General features: G+C 40.7%; 1 protein-coding gene across 3 annotated transcripts in view; it reads left to right on the top strand.

The window, feature by feature from the left end:
* The window catches only part of ctdp1 (CTD (carboxy-terminal domain, RNA polymerase II, polypeptide A) phosphatase, subunit 1), a 59,204-nt gene that overhangs the window by 6,064 nt on the left and 34,033 nt on the right, over nucleotides 1–19,107 (top strand). For 2 of the 3 annotated variants that reach the window (XM_047331834.1, XM_047331835.1), the window contains exons 6-11: nucleotides 210–300; nucleotides 618–784; nucleotides 4,096–5,178; nucleotides 6,865–7,006; nucleotides 7,138–7,368; nucleotides 9,777–9,930. In XM_047331834.1, the coding sequence (XP_047187790.1) occupies nucleotides 210–300; nucleotides 618–784; nucleotides 4,096–5,178; nucleotides 6,865–7,006; nucleotides 7,138–7,368; nucleotides 9,777–9,930 (1,868 nt within the window). Of the gene's footprint in view, nucleotides 1–209; nucleotides 301–617; nucleotides 785–4,092; nucleotides 5,179–6,864; nucleotides 7,007–7,137; nucleotides 7,369–9,776; nucleotides 9,931–19,107 lie in introns of all 3 variants that reach the window. The other variant, XM_035633442.2, reaches the window with a different exon arrangement.

Raw genomic sequence — 19,107 nt, 5'->3', positions numbered from 1 at the left:
CTGGGCCTCTCATTGCCTCAAGATTTGCAAACATTCTCCGGCTTTCCGAGAGAAAATATTCAAGAAAATAGTCGATTATTCTATGTTTTCAATGCATTTGAATATACAGACTGTGGCCTTGGAGTGGAAGTTGATGATTTTAAATACAACTGAACTGAACATTCAAATATGCATTTATTTTTCATAGATAATTTTTCATCTTTTTTTAGGCTTTCTGGATCCTGAAAAGAAGCTTTTCTCACATCGGATTCTTTCTCGAGATGAATGCATCGATCCGTTCTCAAAGACGGGAAATCTTAGGTGAGAATTGCCTCCTGCGATAGGTGACAACTAGATCAATCTGTTGCAGTTTAGGCTGTGGCGACCCTGCACTGTCTACTCTCTAGACATTATTTTACTTTGATTTGTTTACAAAAAAACAACTGAAACAACTGTCAGATTGATGTTTTTTTTTGTTTCTTTTTTTTTTAAATGGAGCGCCCTGACATTCGTAACAAAGCACTGTCACCAAAATCAACACGACAGCCAAAGAGAGATGAACGATGGCTTGTATAAGTTTGGACGTCTGTCAAAAAGCTTGGCACTTTCACTGGTGCCTTGTGCATTCTTCCTGACAGGAACCTCTTCCCTTGCGGGGATTCAATGGTCTGCATCATCGACGACCGAGAGGACGTGTGGAAGTTTGCACCAAACCTCATCACTGTGAAGAAATACATCTACTTCCAAGGCACCGGGGACATCAACGCTCCCCCCGGGTCGCGGGAAGCTCAGGTGTCCAGGAAAGGTAAAGTTCTCGTGCATCTTTTGAAAACTCGACGCAGTTGTAGGAAAACTCCTCAACAACAAAGTCGCCGGCGGTTTATGCAACGCAGAGGGTCAGATGTACAGCAAGGGAGGGGGGGGGTACTGTCCAAGGATTTGTTTCCAGTAGCATGCACATTCCCCTGCGAGAGGCACGATCAGCTGAAATGAACAAGCAAGTCAGTCCAGTGGAGGCACTGAACTTGAGCTGCTCTTAAAAGTTCATAGAGTTAAAAACCTGAATGTGTCGTAATCCACTATGTAGTTTGAAATGGAGTTTTTTTTGTACTGCACCTCACTGACGAACGCAGTGGGGAAATTCTGGACCAAAAAACTAAAATCCAGTCATGAGTGAACTGACCGATTCTTGTGGTGACAAGTAACCTCCACTGATATATACTGTACGCATGACACCAGATCTAAGATTTCGTCCGCACATTTACTTGTGTAGAATACAGTATATATCATATGTAAATAATACTATAAAATAACCTGACATTTTTTTGGCGCAGGACTTTGTTGCACCAGTGTGACTATCTTTCTCAAGACAGCAACCGTGGGCAAATAGCTCGGCAATGAGGTTGCTTGTGTTTCTTGTGCTAATACACAATAGATTGATCGTTTTCTCAGTGAGATCACCACAAATGTAATTTTCAGACGTGTGTCTAATATTTGCGTGAATCTGAACATCCCAATAGTTAAACAACGGGTCGATAAGGAAAAGCGGCGAGTGTATGTTAGCTTCGTTGAATCTGCAGTCTGTGACGTGAAGTGGAAAGGAGAGAAGTGTGAACAAAGGCAAACCTCATTAATTTATATGATTTCATTTGTGATTCTTGCAAATGTTATTGTGTCAGTAATGGAACAACATGATTTTTAAACCCCCATGGCCCACTGCACGTGCATTTGTTTGACTGCGGCAACTAAATAAAGTTTAGGTTGGGTGTTTTTTTTTGTTAAGTTTGAAAAAGGTCTCAAAAAGCATTAGATTTGATTTCAGTAAGATTTCCCTCCATTTCCTGTCTTACTGACCTGCATAAAGAACTTCAAAACAATCCTAACATTCATATATATTTATATTAACAGGCTGTTGTAGGCAAACTGTTATTCTAGTAGGTTCCTCTGTCATATAATTCATTACAGAGAGTCACTCAGGCCAGCTCGTCATCAGAAATGCGTCCGTGTCCGGCCAGTACCGTGAATTCACCTGATGAGCACACGCACCTTTGTGTACGAAAATGCGGCGTCGTGAATCAAAGGCACGTGTGAAAGGACAGAGATGGAAAGTCTTACAGGGTTCCAAAACTTTCACCTCTGTACTGCCGCTTGGAGCTAACCTGTGTCTCCTTTGGGGCTGTTTTAGGAACCCCCCCTCATTGTCATTTACACCCACTCTCTCAGGCTGTCACGTTAATTAGCTGATAACTCCTGGTCGTACCAGTCCCATGTTACAACCGCTGCCAGGCTCAGTAATGGGCCTAATATTGTTTGATAAATTCAAAGGGCAAAACACAAGCTTCGACCGTGGCTGAAGTATGTGGGGAGCCTAATGGGTATGAATCATAAACCCAGAGACAACTCCTAAGTGATTTTAATGCTGCCCATCAGATTTGAGCACAAAGCAAATTTATTCCTCTATGAATACAAACTCTTTACAAGGCCTTTCTCTCCCCCAGGCAAGTGTTTTGGAAGTCAAATGGTTGAAGTGGACATTCATCCACATGTCTTCTATGAATCTCAGAAGAATATCATACACACATTTACATAAAGGACTCTATTAAGTCAACAAAGCTCACGGTGGCAGCTGCGGAATTTTTTATTAATGGTTTTCTTTTTTACAATTACATTGTCAAAAGAAATCGATTTATTCATAGCACGTGGAGGTTTGAATATAAATCTTGAAATAAGAAAATGTGATGAGAAGATGATGATCATTCAGAATCTGAGGAATTACAGCAATAAACACACACACACCCGTCCGTCCGTGTGTCCGTGTGTGCGTGCGTGCGTGCGTGCGTGTGTGTGTCAATATGCTATTGACTACAGAAAGGTATATTTAGTGTCTGATCGTCCTTAACCAACACCATTTGAATCATGTTGTCAAGTTAAATAGTATATCACACACTATAATAAATGGTAGATTGTCAGCGATTGTTCTATAAAAGGTTCATTTGTTTTTGAGAATGTAATGAAGTGTTGAAAAGTTTTGCCCGCAGTCTAATTTCCTGCATTGGTGTTCTGGCGTCCACTGGGCCGTGCCTGCTCTCGGGTGCCCTGCCTCCTCAGATTATTTAGCTATACCCTCTCCGGTCCATCCAGCCCTGTGGTTTCCTTGTTTCCCTTGGAAGTGCTGATTTTCCAGTTCAAAAAATTATTTTGACTCCAAATCCTTCGTTCTCCATCGTTCAAGTTGGCCTGTCAACATATTGACACTGCTATATGGATAAATATTCAGTGATGTTGACAGGTTATTGCTGGACCATTTCATTTCACGCTCACTGGACTGACTCTGTGTACCCAGAGGAATCCGATTTGTCTCAAAGTACAATTGTTCACCAGGAAGTGTTTCTGGGCAGCCATATCTAGGTTATCCCCTGAGTGGAAAGAACTAGTGTGAAATGTTAGGAAGGTTATCATGGACCTTCCAAAATGGACTCATATTTAATTATACTTTTTCTTAACATAAAATAGAGGGGCCCAGTAAAGAACATTTCAAAATGAACTGCATCAAATGTGATAAGATCCCTTAAGAAATTTGTTTAGTAAATTTTAGTTGTGGTGAAGATGGAGTCTCCAAATGTGCGAAAAATTTTAAAGGTTATATAGATTATTATAGATGTCAAAAGTGTCACAGAGTAAATCAATAGATGTTACTAGTTGTTAAATGGAGACTAAAAATAAATATGTAACCTCATACGTAATAATATGCGAGGTAATGATATGCATTGGTTTGTTAATTGGTTTAACAAAAATATCTACTTTGTAGCATCACAGTAGCTGCCAAGCTCATGCTAACAAAGGGAACTAGCTATGAATTCATGGCATAATAACCATTTCATTTTTCACTTTTTGTCTCTATCTATATATATAAACACCTGCGCAAGATCATGTTTGCTGATCTCCAGCTTCAGCCATGTTTTCAATAAGCCCTTCCATTTCATTTGTCAGGGTGGGGATACCTTCTGTTAATTGGCCTGATTGAGCGCAGTCAAATAGACTAATCCCCCAAACAGATGTTTCGCCCTTGTCAGAGTTGGCATGAGTCTGATGCCCTTTCATGTCTTGTTACAGCAGGAGGGCCCTCCAGTCGGCCAGCAGACAGCACAGAGTCGGCAGGGACGCCTGGCGCAGAAGAGCATAACAATGGCCTCAGGAAAAGGTCAAAGGACCACAACGTTTCCGGAAAGGATGAACCCACAATATCTCTGTCTTCTCAGGGAGTGCCGACAAATGAACAGACTCATCCCACAGGGGGTGTGGAGGATGAATCAGTACAAAGTCAAAAGTCAGTGACTGAGGCAATGCATGGGGCAATGCATGGGGCAATGCATGGGGCAATGCATGGGGCAGGGTCGAGAGAAGCTCAGGAGGCCGACAGAACAAATGTAAAGGAAGACGATAGCACGAGGACACCAGAGGCACAGGAGGGTGCAAACTCAGCAGCACCCAGCCATGAGTCCAACAACTTGGACTTTGACCTTTCCAGTGACAGTGACAATGACTCCATCACCGAAAAGACTCCCTCATCAGAGAGTGATGGTGAAGGCAAGTCTTGCGAAGCGAAGAAGCCTGGTCAGGAAGGTGTTACGCCAGAGCCCGGTGATGGGGATGGGGCAAAGGTAGAGGACATTCAAGGTCGAGGTGATGGAGAAACCAGTTCTGAAGTAGCAGAACCATCAGGAGCTCTTCCCCCCGACCCAGAGCTGGGAAATGGCTGCTCAGATAGGAGAGAGCCAGAAACAGAGTCCCAGAATAGTGAACAATCCGGGGTCACCATGGGGGAGGAGCTCCTGGATCAGAGTATGGAGGACGAAGAGGAGGAGGAAGAGGAAGTCGATACAGACCAAGACGATCACCTGATCTACCTTGAGGAGGTGCTTGAGAGGATTCATTCTGAATACTACGCCCGCTATGAGGCGTACCTGGGGAAGGAGGCTCCAGAAACACCAGACATTCGCAAGATTGTCCCAGAGCTGAAAGGCAAAACACTAGAGGGAACGACGTTAGTGTTCAGTGGTCTGTACCCGACCAATTACCCTATGGAGAGGACCCGAGAGTTCTACCATGCCAAGGCACTGGGGGCCAGTATCATTAAGAATCTAATTCTCAGCTCCCAAGAACCCAGTCGGACGACACATCTCATCGCAGCAAGAGCTGGTACGTACAAATGCTATCAATGTCAAATATAATATATAACATTATATAACATAATTACCCAGTAGTACCTGTTCTTTTTATGTTCCAGTTGGAATGTAGTAAAGGTATTTTTAGGGGCAGTTTGCTGAAACCGTTGATTATTGATGCAAGTCATGGTTCGCCAATGAGGTCAGAATTTAAGGGTCATGTAAGGTCATCGTGACAGCTCCTTCTGTGCAATTAGGCCTGCTTTATAGACAAAATCACAGTTCACTGCATCTGACATTAGAGAACCATGTGACTGCTCAAGGCTTCGTTTGTATGCTTTTCCCCCCAAATGTTAAAGAATGTCATGGTTATGTTGCGGCTTAAAATAATGTACCTGCTTGATGAGATCACCCCATCATGTGTAAAACAGTTGGTAGTTTTGCCAGGGTGTTGATCATGTACTTAGCAACCTTAGCCCAAAACTATCACCAACATTTACTTCCTTCTTCAGAAACGTCCACAAGGGCCTCTTGCATCTTCTGGTAGTTCACAAGATACAGATATAACATGGGACTCTTCTTCATGACACTGAAAATGTCAAGGCAGCTACTGAACTGCTTCGAAATTGCCACTCTGTCCGAAAAGCACCACAAGTGGATTCGCGAGTGTGTTGTTACCAATTGGATTTAGCTTCTGAAAAAAGGCAGAACAAGTGGCGTCATTGCCATGGGAGCCAGCCTCGCTGAGAGCAGCACTCGACAATCACTCACCTTTTGCATCAGGAGAGAAAAAATCAACCAGAAAAGGAATCGGGGAATTATGAGCAGTCGGTCACTTGGTGAACTGCAGAAAATGCCTGTTTTGTTGCCAGACAAGAAAGAAAAACAGATTTTTATCATTTGCAACTCACAGGGCTTATTGATTATTTATAACTTTTAACAACCAGTACCTCTACATCTAGAAAGTATTACACCCATGCATGTTACCGAGAACTGGACACCATATTTAATGATGCCGTCCTTTTCATTCCGATGAAAGTCCCTCACTTGTTTGAGCAAGCTTCCTCACGCCTCTGCTTTTTCTGGCCTTTAGGGGATTTGCACAAGAGTCCTTCTCCAGCTGAGATAACCACGAGGATGCACGTCTGCCAACGTTTGCTCACTAACAGTTTCATTTTGATGCATAATACATGCTGCACATTTGAAAATTTAAATTTGTTTGTACGTCAAACAGCAAAAAACAGAGTAACATTCTGCATACCATACATCAGCTTAACTGAAAATGTGCCCAAACAATGGGAGTCAACATCTGAACAAGCTTCTGATTATTAGCCATGCATTGCAAAAAAATGACCCAGGGTTAATGAGCTTCTACACTCAAAGATTCAATTGGGTGTCTTTGTGTCAAACATCAATATGTGTTATTCAAGCAGAAACACGTCCCTCTGTTGATTTCACCCAAACAAAACGCTGCTTCTTGGACTCCATAGTAAACCATTGTGTTGACAGAATAGTGAAAGGACAGTGGCTCGAAAAGACAAATCGCCCTTGTTATCTTTTCTAATATTATTGACCAGGCAATTATCCCACCCCCATTCTCTCCCAGGATAGAGAGTCTGAACAATGATCTGAATTATTCGGCCGAGCCAGCGAGAGTGTATTCCGTAATAGCTCTTGATTGTAAGGTCAAAGCTTTTCCCCATTCACCTATGTCACCCAGGCACCGAGAAGGTTCGTCAGGCACAGGGCTGCAAGCACCTCCACGTGGTCAACCCCGACTGGCTGTGGAGCTGCCTGGAGCGCTGGGAGCGGGTGGACGAGCAGCTGTACCCACTGAAGGAAGACTACTCCAAGATGCCAAGGTAAAGGGCTGTCTCATGACAGCCCCGGGCTAATTAACTTAAAAATACTACAGATATTGACGACATGAGATATGACATATCAAAATCCTTACTCATCCTTCCTAAACGATCTCTTGTCTTGTGTGTGAAAGGAGCAACAGTCCAGCAGCTTTCCCCGACAACCGGTGCTCCCTGCATAAGCCCATGTTCCAGCCGGCCCCCATCCACCACAGACCTCCACCTCCGGACCTAGAGGCCCGGACCTACGACCCCGTCACAGGGAAGCTGATCCGCAGGGGCCCTCAGGTGTCACGGCCACCCCCCTACCTCCAGGCATCAGGGTCGTTGTTGCTCTCTGATCACAGGGAACAGCCGTGTCTCAGGTACTACGGAATAAAAGAGAATCAGCTGCATGTATGTGAACAAGGAATTTGACATGGGTTTCATTGCTTACAAACAGATAGACTTAAAGCTAGGAACAAGGACAACAAAAACAGAGATCTGAACAAACAATTTCAAGAATTAATCAAATGAATAATACATGGTAAATATTACAGTGAGCACTGCAGGAATAAAAAATCTGTCATCAGGTACTCCATGAAATTGATTGGAAATGTGCAACATGAGCAAGCAGTGGATGAGTGTCTCAAACGGGGCATGGCTACTTAAAGACTGTCGGATAAATGCAGCTGACCCGACATATACCTGTACATCAAAGCAATTTCAACAAACTATAGATACCTTTTGGTGATCTGGCGTCTCTGAACCTAATGTTACCCGCCTGTAATCTCCTTTGTCCTTTACAGCGTCCTGTTGGCATGATGACTCAGTAGTTGGGCTGTTATCCAGCTTTTTAACACTGAAAACCCAAGAGTTAAATCCGAAGTTACCTTGATAACCACAAATCCTGCTTCCCAGTAAAGTTCCAAGAATTTTGTGTTTCACTTTCTTTAACATGGAGAAATATGGTGTTAGTTTTGGTAGAGGTATGTTCTCTGAATACCTGTCTATTTATTTTTTTTATTAAATGGATTTTCTGTTTTGAGCTTGTGTTGATTACCTTTTTTTTATTGCCGTTAAAGTTAAGAAAATCATAGTTAAGTCTTGTGAAGTTATGCCAGAGTATGTGAAAACAATAGTTAGATAGTCAGCTGGGATTGGCTCCAGATCTCAAAGGATAAGCAGTATAGATAATGATCTTTTATCAGAAACGTTGATATATCCTTTAGGCACTAACACTCAAAAATATCACATTGTCAACTGTGATATTAATACTGTGTTGACACTTTTTACATGTTCTTTTCTTTCATCATCTCTTGCTCCATTACTCTGGAAATAGTGCCCTTCGGGGGGGGGGGGGGTAGTGCAGGGTCGTAGTACTAATGTCTAAAAGTGGGACTCGTGCTTTTGATGTCTCTGTTAAACATTGACTGCATATTTGTACATAATGGATCTTAACTGAATGGGTTTGTCCTCTGGGCGTCATTTCCATCGCTCCCTTCCCTGTAAACGGACGCAGCTGTTGGCATATTGCTACTTTACTGTATGAGTAACCCCCAGTGGAGACGTGCAGCATCTTCAGTGATCACCTGAGGCACAATAAACCCCCCCAACAAACCTTTAACTGTACGGATTGTTCACAACATGTGGTGGCAGGGGAAGCCAATGAGCCACAGAGTGCGTGTCGCCTGCTGCTCCCAGACGAGCCTCCGCACTTGTGTTCCACATCTTTTCATCTGCATGTTGGGTCTAAAATATAGGCTGCTTTTTTTTTACTTTGAGGAGGAAAAAAAGTCTCTCTTCAACAGTGTACAATACTTACCTTGAAAAGGTTTTATACTCATCCAGTCATTAATATTTCATGGTTTAATTTCCACCTACAGTTTGCCAAGAACGATATGGCAGGTTCAAGAAAGAAGCTCACCCCTGTTATCTTCCACTCACCGACTGTTTTGTTTGTTTTTTACCACCGGAATATAAACTCTGACCGTACATCTCTTTACTGGACTGTCACGCCAGCCTAAAAATGTTTTGAATTGATTATATCTGTGATTATACACTGTAATTGATAATCACAAACATGAAATTGACTCCACTTTATTCATGGCTAGAGGCAGTGTGGAGGATTAAGGGAGATGCATAAACTTTGGTTTTAATCATTTAAGAAGATCTGTTCAATTAAACAGAAGGTGAAGTATAGAAACACCCTCCTCCCACTTGCATTGGATTTTCATATATATATAATTTTATTTTTTTTAAACCTTTGCAGTTCTCATCATTGGTCTCCAGGTCAACATTCACCCCTTCACCCTGCATTCTACATCTGCAAATTGTCTGTGTTGTGAAAAATGTGCTGACTATGTGTTATGTTTGCAAATGAATGAAGTTCCCTCAGGATTCCTTTGAAGAGTTATCTTAGACAAGAATGCATTTGAAAGCAGGACAAGCAAACCAGGGGACGAGATAACAGAATAAATAAGAACTAATTACCTCATATTCATTTGCCAAAAAATCTGAATAAATATTAATTTCCAGTTATATAAATATTTCTGGTTGATTTAGTTGATGATCTATCAATTTAATCAATTACACTTTAATTGATATGGTTGATTAAGTGGCCTCCATACAATTACTAGTATTGACGGATAGATAAAATGGATATCACACTACCCAGGTCACAATAAAATCCTGACATCTTCATCTTTCTATTTGACCCGCTATCAAGCCACTCCATCTCTTTATAAGAAACAGTTTGCATTCATAGTGTTTTCTGTCTGTTATTTCGCCACAGGGGAACTTCAAAGAATCACCAGGATGAGGCGGCAGGGTCCAGCCAAGACGATGGGCAGCCGGGGCCGTCTCGTAGGAAACGACAGCCGAGCATGTCGGAAACTATGCCTCTATACACACTTTGCAAGGAGGATCTAGATAGCATGGGCAAAGAGGTAAGAACAGAGGAAACACTCCTCTTTAATCATCTTATTAATATGCTCTGACTCTTTTCATGTAGAGCCCTTTAAATGTATTTGCTTCTTGTAAATTACACGATGGACTCAAAAGTCAGGCAAAAACAGTAATTTAAAACGTTTATTTAGCTGTTACTATTTTCCTAGGGTTACATTTTCTTTGAACCGCCCAGTAGGAGATGCATTCATCCTCCAATATCATTGCCAAACTGTGCTGCTCCCCACAATCAGACAAGCTTTGTCGATGTCACCATCACCAACTTGAATTTCAGAATACTTTCTGTGTTCAGCGTTTAGTAATCTGAAGCTCCTGCATAATGGAGTTCTTGTCGTTTGGACTTTTCTTTTACTCTTACTGTTCGTACCACTTATGTCTTAATCACCCCGCAGTGAAAGTCTTTCACTAGCGAATCACAAGAAGATGTTTATTGGAAAACAGTTTGAATATTGATACATTTTTGGCATCACATCTTTCATGCAAATATGCATGAAGCATACTTATTTGCATAACAGACACCATGAATGCAAATTGTTTTTTGTATTTTATGAAATACAAAACAAAGAATAAAATATCAGATGAAAAGATGATAGAACATAAAAACTAGTAATAAAATCACCAGGACAAATTTATGTAAATGCTGAAAAATTTAAGTATACGAACTGACAAATTGGATAAACCCAAACTAAAGCCTTATTAGAAAATAGGTCTTAAATGAATAAACAAATAAATATACTGTATATATGCACACATGCTTTAATTAAGTCACAATCTTAGCGGCTCTTAATAAAAGACATTATTTCAGCATTGCTCAAAATAGTCAATTTTGATAATGATGAAAAAAATAATCATTTCATGTTAGCAGATCAAATGATTAATAAAATGTAGACCAAGGTTTAAAAGGAGCAACACTTCTCTAGAGAATTAGATATACACAACGGTGTGTCATCTGCATAATAGTTAAATTTGACATCATAGAGAACATTGATAAAGAAAGAAACAAACACGACCTAGAATTCCTTCCTTGTGGAGTTATGTTTATTATATTGTGGTCATGTGGAAAAATAGTGATGTTGCCTGTGTGCAGATTTCCACTTTATCTAGTCTTATTTGTAGGGAAAACTTATGGAAAAGTTGGTTTGATAGAATGGATCTCACCACATTGTCATGTGAATGGCACGGTTTAGCATTATGAATTTAAATGGCATTTTAATACAATTTATTATGCAACTCTAGAAGCCAGCTTTTGGCAAAATGTAATGGCATTATGTAAATCTATAGACAGCTTTGAGAACCATGCTATTCCGATATTCTTCCTGAATTTTCTATATTGTGCCATTCATGGAGGGCTGGTGAAGTGATTACCAACGTTTGAGCGGTCTGCACCTCCTGCTTGGATAATACCCTTTAATGGAGGCTGATTTCTGCTAATGCTTCAGCAGGGCATCATGTGCAAAAGCGGATCCTTGAGATCTGCCAAGAGCCTCTCAGCGGGCGATTATTCCCGAAGAAAAAGCTCTGTGGCTTGTTCTCCTGGGACATGACAGGTGACGAGCTCTGTTTGGAGTGAGGTCACTTGTTGGCTAGCAGTAATTATTTTGTCCCTTTCCTATTTTAATGGGGATATCTCTTTGAAAAGCTGAACTGGTTAACTCTTTAATATCTGATATTATAGAATATGAGTAAAATATGTATGGGGTTTTGAAGGGTGTGCTCTATAGTGTAGGCATCTTTAAGATTTAAAAAAAAATAAAATATTATCCATGGATGAATTTGGAAGGATATACTCCTATATGCAGATGAGATGGAATGAAGACAAGACTTTAGCAACAATGTTGAGCGTTTCTAAAAATGATTTTTATTATCAAAATGTTGATAATAAAAAGCATGACCCAACAAACCCCAAGCTTCTGACCTAAACACAGTCATAAATAACATTCTGTGGTTCACGACAAAGAAGCTCAGTGGCTTTGTCGCCTTAAACCATTAGATCCGATACAGGATATATACAGTATCTTGCGGGGAAATGGGACTTTTAAGTTTAACGTAATGATCTGGATGTCAGTGTGATTGGTCATGCTTCAAATGATAAACTGACTGCAGTTACTGCGATGCCAAACAGTCTACCCGGTTATCAACTCACTTGGATTCTGAAATGAAGTAGCTCTGTTGCTGCAGGCTGCAGCTCAGTCGAATTTCTGCGCAATTACTTTTTTCCCTCCTTTTTCTACCTCCTACACCTACGTGCTTGAAGATGGTGCAGGGCTGTATCATATATCTTATGGGAATTGGTGACCTAAAATACTGCCCAAGCCAACTGTAATATAACATTTCCCTTTACATTTTGTATCCATATCTCTGAGCTCACGCAGTCATTGATACACTCTCTGAGAATGAGGCCAAGACATAATCTATTGATTTAGAAAAAAAAAATCTGTGTTCTTTCTACACATGCTGGCTTCAAATATTGACAATTGACGGTTTGTAAGACCTGCCTCCCATAGGCTACATTCACACTAATATGCTGCAGAGCCTTTGCTACTTCTCCACATTAGTTTTTTGACACTTTAAAACGGGTAGTGTCAGAAACACTACTGGCTCTTTCAGGGGGTTCCTTTTTAAGCTGGACTATGACTTGCTATGACACAGACATGTTTGCTTCCTGATTGGATTTTATCAGTCATGACATATCCTCCCCTGCGTTGCCAATCTCTTATCACCTGACCCTATTCCCGAAGAAAAATAGCAGCACCAACCTAAATTTTTAGAAAGATTTCCACGTTACCGCCTTTACTTGCAAAACATTTGTTCCACTTGTGGCAACTAGCGTTGTCTCCTTTGTTTTGGTGTAGTACAACCCGACTTTCGACCGGTTAACTCTCTCCCCCATCGCCAAACGGTGCAGCTGGTCCGTCTCTTGTGTACGTGCTGCGTATGTCGGGCGGCGAGAGCCGGCCACGCCCCCTGACCGCGACAGGTTCCGAGACGTGGATCGCCCCTCCCACTCGTTTCCCACTAATCAATTAAAGACCAGGACGGATTGCAAACATTGGCCTCAGCTCTGATCTAGTAGCTGCCAGGACCAGCTTGCGCTGTCACACCCATGCGCAACCTATCCCTATCAAAATTATGTCAAAATAGTGTCAAATTCTCCTTGGCCTTGGAAGTAACGCTAGGTTACCACAAAGCTAGCCGCCAAGCATGCTGTCCCCGGCTTTTTTTTTTCTTTTTCTAGCAGATAAAAACACATACCTATCGGTTACCTTATTGGTTGTCTTTCAATAGCCCCATGCATGTCACTTTAGCGCGCTAAGAAATGAAAAACTCGACAGCTCTGCAGTGCCTCATTTCAGTTCCTAAGCTATGGTGGGACAATAATTTTTTAGGCAAAGACTTCAGTGAATAAGCGAAGAGTCAATCAAAGAGTTCAAGATTTTAAAAAAAGTATTTCTTCCTGATAAATGACCTGACGAGGTCCATTGTATTGGAACGTAATGATCCTCCCTTTCTCGGTGGAAGATGTCATCCTAAGGGTAATTGTTCCTAGTACTGCTCAGTTTGTCCTTCATATACTGCAGCTATGGTATAAACAAGAGATATTTTCAAAGATCAGGCCTGTGTTTGTTCCTAATAGGCATCATGATGACTGCAGCAGGAAGCAAGCTGGAAACTGTGTTTCTATTATAAATCTAGAAATAGTACATTATGTCAGTGGTTGGGTCAGGCTCAGCTGGGGTGGTTAGACAGAAAAAAATGTTGATTGTTTCTTGGATAATGTGGGGCACTTGTAAAGGAGAAAATGTGCCACTTGAAACGTATATTTTTCATGATTGAAATGTGTTTTTAATGTGAACTTTAGAAATGGCTGGCTGGAGTCCTTGTGTACCACGTGATTAAATGCAGTGTGTTGGGGTTTCTCAAAAGAGAAAAGCAGAAGAAAAATGGATCTGAATTTGATTTGTCTCAGCCCTATAATATGTGGTGTTTAATGTTGAAATTGTAGAGGTCTCCTACATGTGAAAGGGCTGGCCTCTTATGAAGATGGGTGAAGAACAAGCCCATAATTGATGTCACTATTGACACACTTATTCATCTTCTGTGAACTCCTACAGAGACATGCTCTATATACCCAATGTACAGTAGGAAGATGCAAGAACGACTGTATAAGTATGTGCATTTGCATTTATCTCACTGGAATCATAAAGACCTACCTTTTTTTTAAAGCTCCAAATCATGGTGCTTTTATGTTTTTATTCATCAGTGTCATTATGCAATAAAACATTGTCATTGTAGCATGGCCTTAAAGTTAATGTTCAGTCTTACTCAAAGGCCAGTCTCTGGCTAATGCCGCACTATTGTGGTTGAATATCTATTTGGTCAATGAGGTGTTCAGAGCTCGCACTGGGTATTGTTCCCAAAACACTTAGGTGCACTTCTTGTGTAAATGTGACAGTTTGATGGTTTGAGCATAAAGCTGAGTGAAGTCCTACGTTATGCAGGGATAATTCGATGATGTCTTTGCCCCAATCTGATTGTTCTTGTTGAACCGGGTTGGTTGTGACTCATGTCTTCAATTTTGAAAGCTGAAAATTACTTTTCGTATAACAAAAAAACCAAAACGTCAGGTTTATATTTACGGACTCATTTCAGAAAATGACTAGAGTTCCGCACAGGCTTGAAATTGATATTCATACTTCGCATGTACATGTTTTTTTAATTCATAGTGAATGAACCTGCATCTTTAGTAGCGTATGAACTGTACACAGTTGGAGCTGACAAATCTGAGACCACAACCCAGTAGTTTTAATTTTTTATTTCCAGGACTGACCTGTAGCTTACCAAGATAATGCAACATATGCTACCAATGCATTCGAACAATTGCCGCAGTCAAAGAGAAAAAGAAAGAATTTTGTCGAGGAACAACTTAAAAATAATCAAATCTGACCCAAGACAAAAGGTTTTAGCAAACTGCTGGGTAGTAGAGAATTATTTCACATACACACATATCAAATACATTTAGCTAATTTTACACATTTTTTAAATTTTCGTCTTACACTTAACTCCACTGGGGCACCGGAATATCTGTTGGGCTATAATTTGCAACCTGGGGGAATTATTTTATTGCAATCATGGCTAAAACGTTGTCCAACATCTTTTGCACTGTGGAAAAGTAAAGAAATGAACTCGAAGGGTCCTTTGTAGCCGCGTTGTATTTCAAATGTCATAGTGCTCGGAATGCTTTAAGTAAAGGGCAGTCTGTGACATTCTTAAACACTCTAGATCTTCAGGGCAAAGGGAAAGAGGCAGTCTTAATTATCTGGAGCAAGGTACATGTGTGACTCAGGTAGACAGCCTCACATTTAAATGTCAACCATGGTTACATGTTGGTATGTGTCAGGTTACCTGGAGCAACATGTGCAGAGAGTTGCCCAGCAAAGAATCACAGCATTGCACCAACTGGGTGACCTTTCTTTAAAATTGCTGTTCCCTTGTTGGCTGCGTGATTGCTGGAGCTGGTTGGACACTCTTTTGTCCACTGCTTTCACGACCACACCACCGTGTCAGTCCATTATTAGATATTATTAGTTGGGAGAAGTTGCCCTTTGTTTGGAGCCTTTTTAGCGAACCAACCGCCACTAGCTGCAGACCATGGTTCCAACTGACCCACTATATGATGACTTTTGTCTCTTGCCTAAAAGATGGCATTGCCCTGTGAATGTATTGCATTATAGGCAGCAGCTTTTTTTAATGAGGGATTTCTCTCTTTATACTTGCATTTCACACATGGATAGGAAAGCGTGTGTTGAAAAAGCCCTTCTTCTGATATGTAATAATTTTTTGGGCGGTGTTGCAGAAAAAGCGTATTCACCTTTCTTTTAGCTCTGTTTGGGTCTCCTCCAACTCCTGAGGTAAATCAAACTTGCACAAACATTGAGGGCCGTAAAACCAATACTTTACAGAAAGATGCTAAAATACTCCAGAACTCAGCACAACTCCAGATAAAGGCAATACATCTACAATATGTGTTTATCACAGCAAGACAACCCTACCCTTGCATATGAAATATGAATGTCCCTTCCAAACTTTGAGTTCGCAGGTTAATACATGAAACATCCAACTGTACTAATGCAAGATAAAGAACAGTATGATATCAGCTTGCACTCTTTTGCTGCATGGAGAGCAAATATTATGAAGCAGAACATTGTCCCTCATTGTATTCCATGACATTTGTCACGAATCATGTGCAAATGGCACATTGTTATTCACCCCACAGCATAATGAGAACCAAGGGAAAGTGGCTTGAGTAGTCGAGAGAGTTCAGACAGGGTCCACTGCTCGCTCCATATTGGTTTAAAGTGCTGTCATGGCCCCGTCCATGAACTGTCTACAGTTATTAAAATTCATCATGGTTTTTTTTGTACATCTATTCATGAAAAAGCAAAAACTAGTCTTCGCACCAAAAGTAAACTTGTTCTACTAAAAGGAATAATCGAGTGAATATTCTTGGCTCTACATTAGTTGATTTGGCAGTACTACACGTTTACTGTAATCACGTTAGGGTCTTTAACTATGTAAACTTCAGAGATTTTAATTATTAGTTGTTATCTACTCAGCAAAATCTAGGTTATCACACATTTTTAGGTTTTAATTAAGTCAATTTATTTATAGTGATATATATTTATAATGTAAAATTGGCTGGATTTGAATTCCTGAGGAATTAACATTCTAACTACCTTTACCTCTTAAAGGTGACATATAATATTCATATTCAGGTTCATACTTTGAAAAGGTTTACATGTTCTAGTGTTCAGAAAAGGCATAATTTTTCTCATACTGTCCATTCCTGCACCTCCTCTTTTCATCCTCTGTCTAAAATGCCTGGATTTATTTTAGCCCCTCCTCCTGATAAACCCTGGTCTGCTCTGATTGGCCAGCTGGCCCAGTCTGTTGTGATTGGTCAACCGCTTTCAAAATGTGTAGGAAATGTAATGCCCCTGTGTGTGAGATTTTTCAGATTGCAAGGCGGGGTTACCCCAAAAGAGTCCAACTGTGACATCACAGTGGTAGAGAAATCTGAACCAGTTGTTCAGAGCCAGGCCGTAGGGTTTAGCCTGTTTTCATTTTCATAATATGTCACCTTTAGGTACAGTGGGTTTATCAAGTCAGGTGAGGATTTAGACACAGGGCGGTGTTGGTGCGACATGTGTGACGCCACGGGGGGCCCTCAGAGACATGGCTCATTAAGCCGCGGATCATAGGAGATCAGTCACACTGATCCCAGGTCTCCCTCCGCTTGCAGGTATTGATCACACAACCTCGGTGAAATATAATACTCGGGAAGGAGTCAGCAGAATACAGACGCTTATTAGAGATTTTATTTCTTGAGAGCTATTGAATCCCATATCGCTGTTATTTGTTTATGAGATATTGTGCGTCTTCACCAACTAGCATTTTGTGTGTGTTTATATATATATGTACATATATATAATAATTTTGTTGTTGTCAAGGCAGAATCTGTCCCAGGACAGTGCTGTATCCAAGTCCCCTGCTGCTGGACCCTTTGTTGTAACCGTGGCTTATATGTACAGTACCAAAGAGTAGACAAATCCAGTATGCAGTGTATGCAAGCCTTTATTGGTCTGTGGCAACAGACTTGCAGACCTGTAATTACAGCTTTAGTGTGAAGAATCGCAGACGTCCCAACAGAGCTTCCACAGATATAAAGTGACGTATCGTCCAAAGGATTTGAGTCTGCGTATGGCAAGGTTTCTGTTGATTTAAAAGCTCCATTTGATTTTTTTCTCTTTGCAATAAAGTCCCGAGTTTACTTTAACTCTAGTGGCCTGTCCAACTCATCTGAACCAAGCCGCTCCGGCCCGATAGGATTGCTGCTTGTCAATTTGACATTTCACAGACAGTTTCTAACTGAAAAGGCTCAAGATAAGATGTGAAGTCTCTGTGGTATGTAGGAACTCTAGGGCAATAATTGCATTGGTTTGGCCTGAAGTCCATGGAGATGAAACATTGCCAACTGATGCTTTTATAGACCATCATAGCAGATAAGTTATGTGTTATGGTGTGGTCATGAAATTTTCGACTGCACTGTGTCTGATATAGAAGGATTTTGTTTAAGCATAGAACGTGGGATATTTTTAGGCCTGGGTTTTGACAGAAGTTCAACATTGGAGCTGAATTCTACATAAAGATTGCTTTTAGTAGAGGGCAGTTGAATGTCTGCACTCTGAAGCATTTTATCTATGTTTCATAAACTTGTGTTTATTCTTTTATTGGCTCACCTGCTAGCAGCTGATCAGAAGCTGGAACACTGTTGAATGAGAATAATTACAGGAAGGAAATACCCCAAAGCAGGCTATTAATGTGACAGATACAGTAAATAATGCATTTTTGATGTAGTTCATATATTTAGTCTATCAATTGACAAACAAATGCATGAAGCATCACTGAAACATTCACTAGTTCCAGCTTTCCATATTTGAAGATGAGCTGAATTTCCTGCTTGGCCCTGGACTAAGGAATTATTTGGTGTACAATGTATGGATTACTATACAGTGGCCATTTTATTTTGTTTCTACGTGTAATTTTAAATTACTTTAGTCCATCTCCATTCATGTTTTTAGAAATGTTTGCAAATTCATTAGAAATCAAAAACTGAAAGCATTCAGGGTGTTTATTGATAATAGCAATTCATGCAATTACTTTTCAAAGCATCTGCACTTTGCTTTTGGAGCCCAAAAGCACCGTTCTGTAAGCAATGATGATTCATTAAATATAATAAATAGATTAATCAGTGCTTCTCAAACAGGGTGAGCAGTCAGCCGAGCTATTACACTTGGCTCACCCATGACCAGGAAAAAACAAACCGGCATTTTGACTGTTCTGTCTCTCAGGAATAATTAATAACGTCCTCGTTTGTTACACTAGCATCGCAGGTATTGCTGGAATGAGTTCAACCAGTGGAAAGGTCTGTAAGTCCACTTCATTTATACCCACTGAAGAAACAAACAACTTGAACAAAAACTATCAAAATTGGAGTTGGCAAGATTTATTGGGAAAGCAGGTCAACATGTACAAGATGAACAGATATTCAACAAAGGAGTTGTTGTTGTTGCGACTAGTTTTTTTCATCATCGAAAAAC

The sequence above is a fragment of the Scophthalmus maximus genome, chromosome 5 (genome assembly GCF_022379125.1).
Source record: "Scophthalmus maximus strain ysfricsl-2021 chromosome 5, ASM2237912v1, whole genome shotgun sequence".
NCBI classification, from domain to species: Eukaryota; Metazoa; Chordata; class Actinopteri; order Pleuronectiformes; family Scophthalmidae; genus Scophthalmus; species Scophthalmus maximus.
This window is presented reverse-complemented; position numbering and strand designations above follow the sequence as displayed.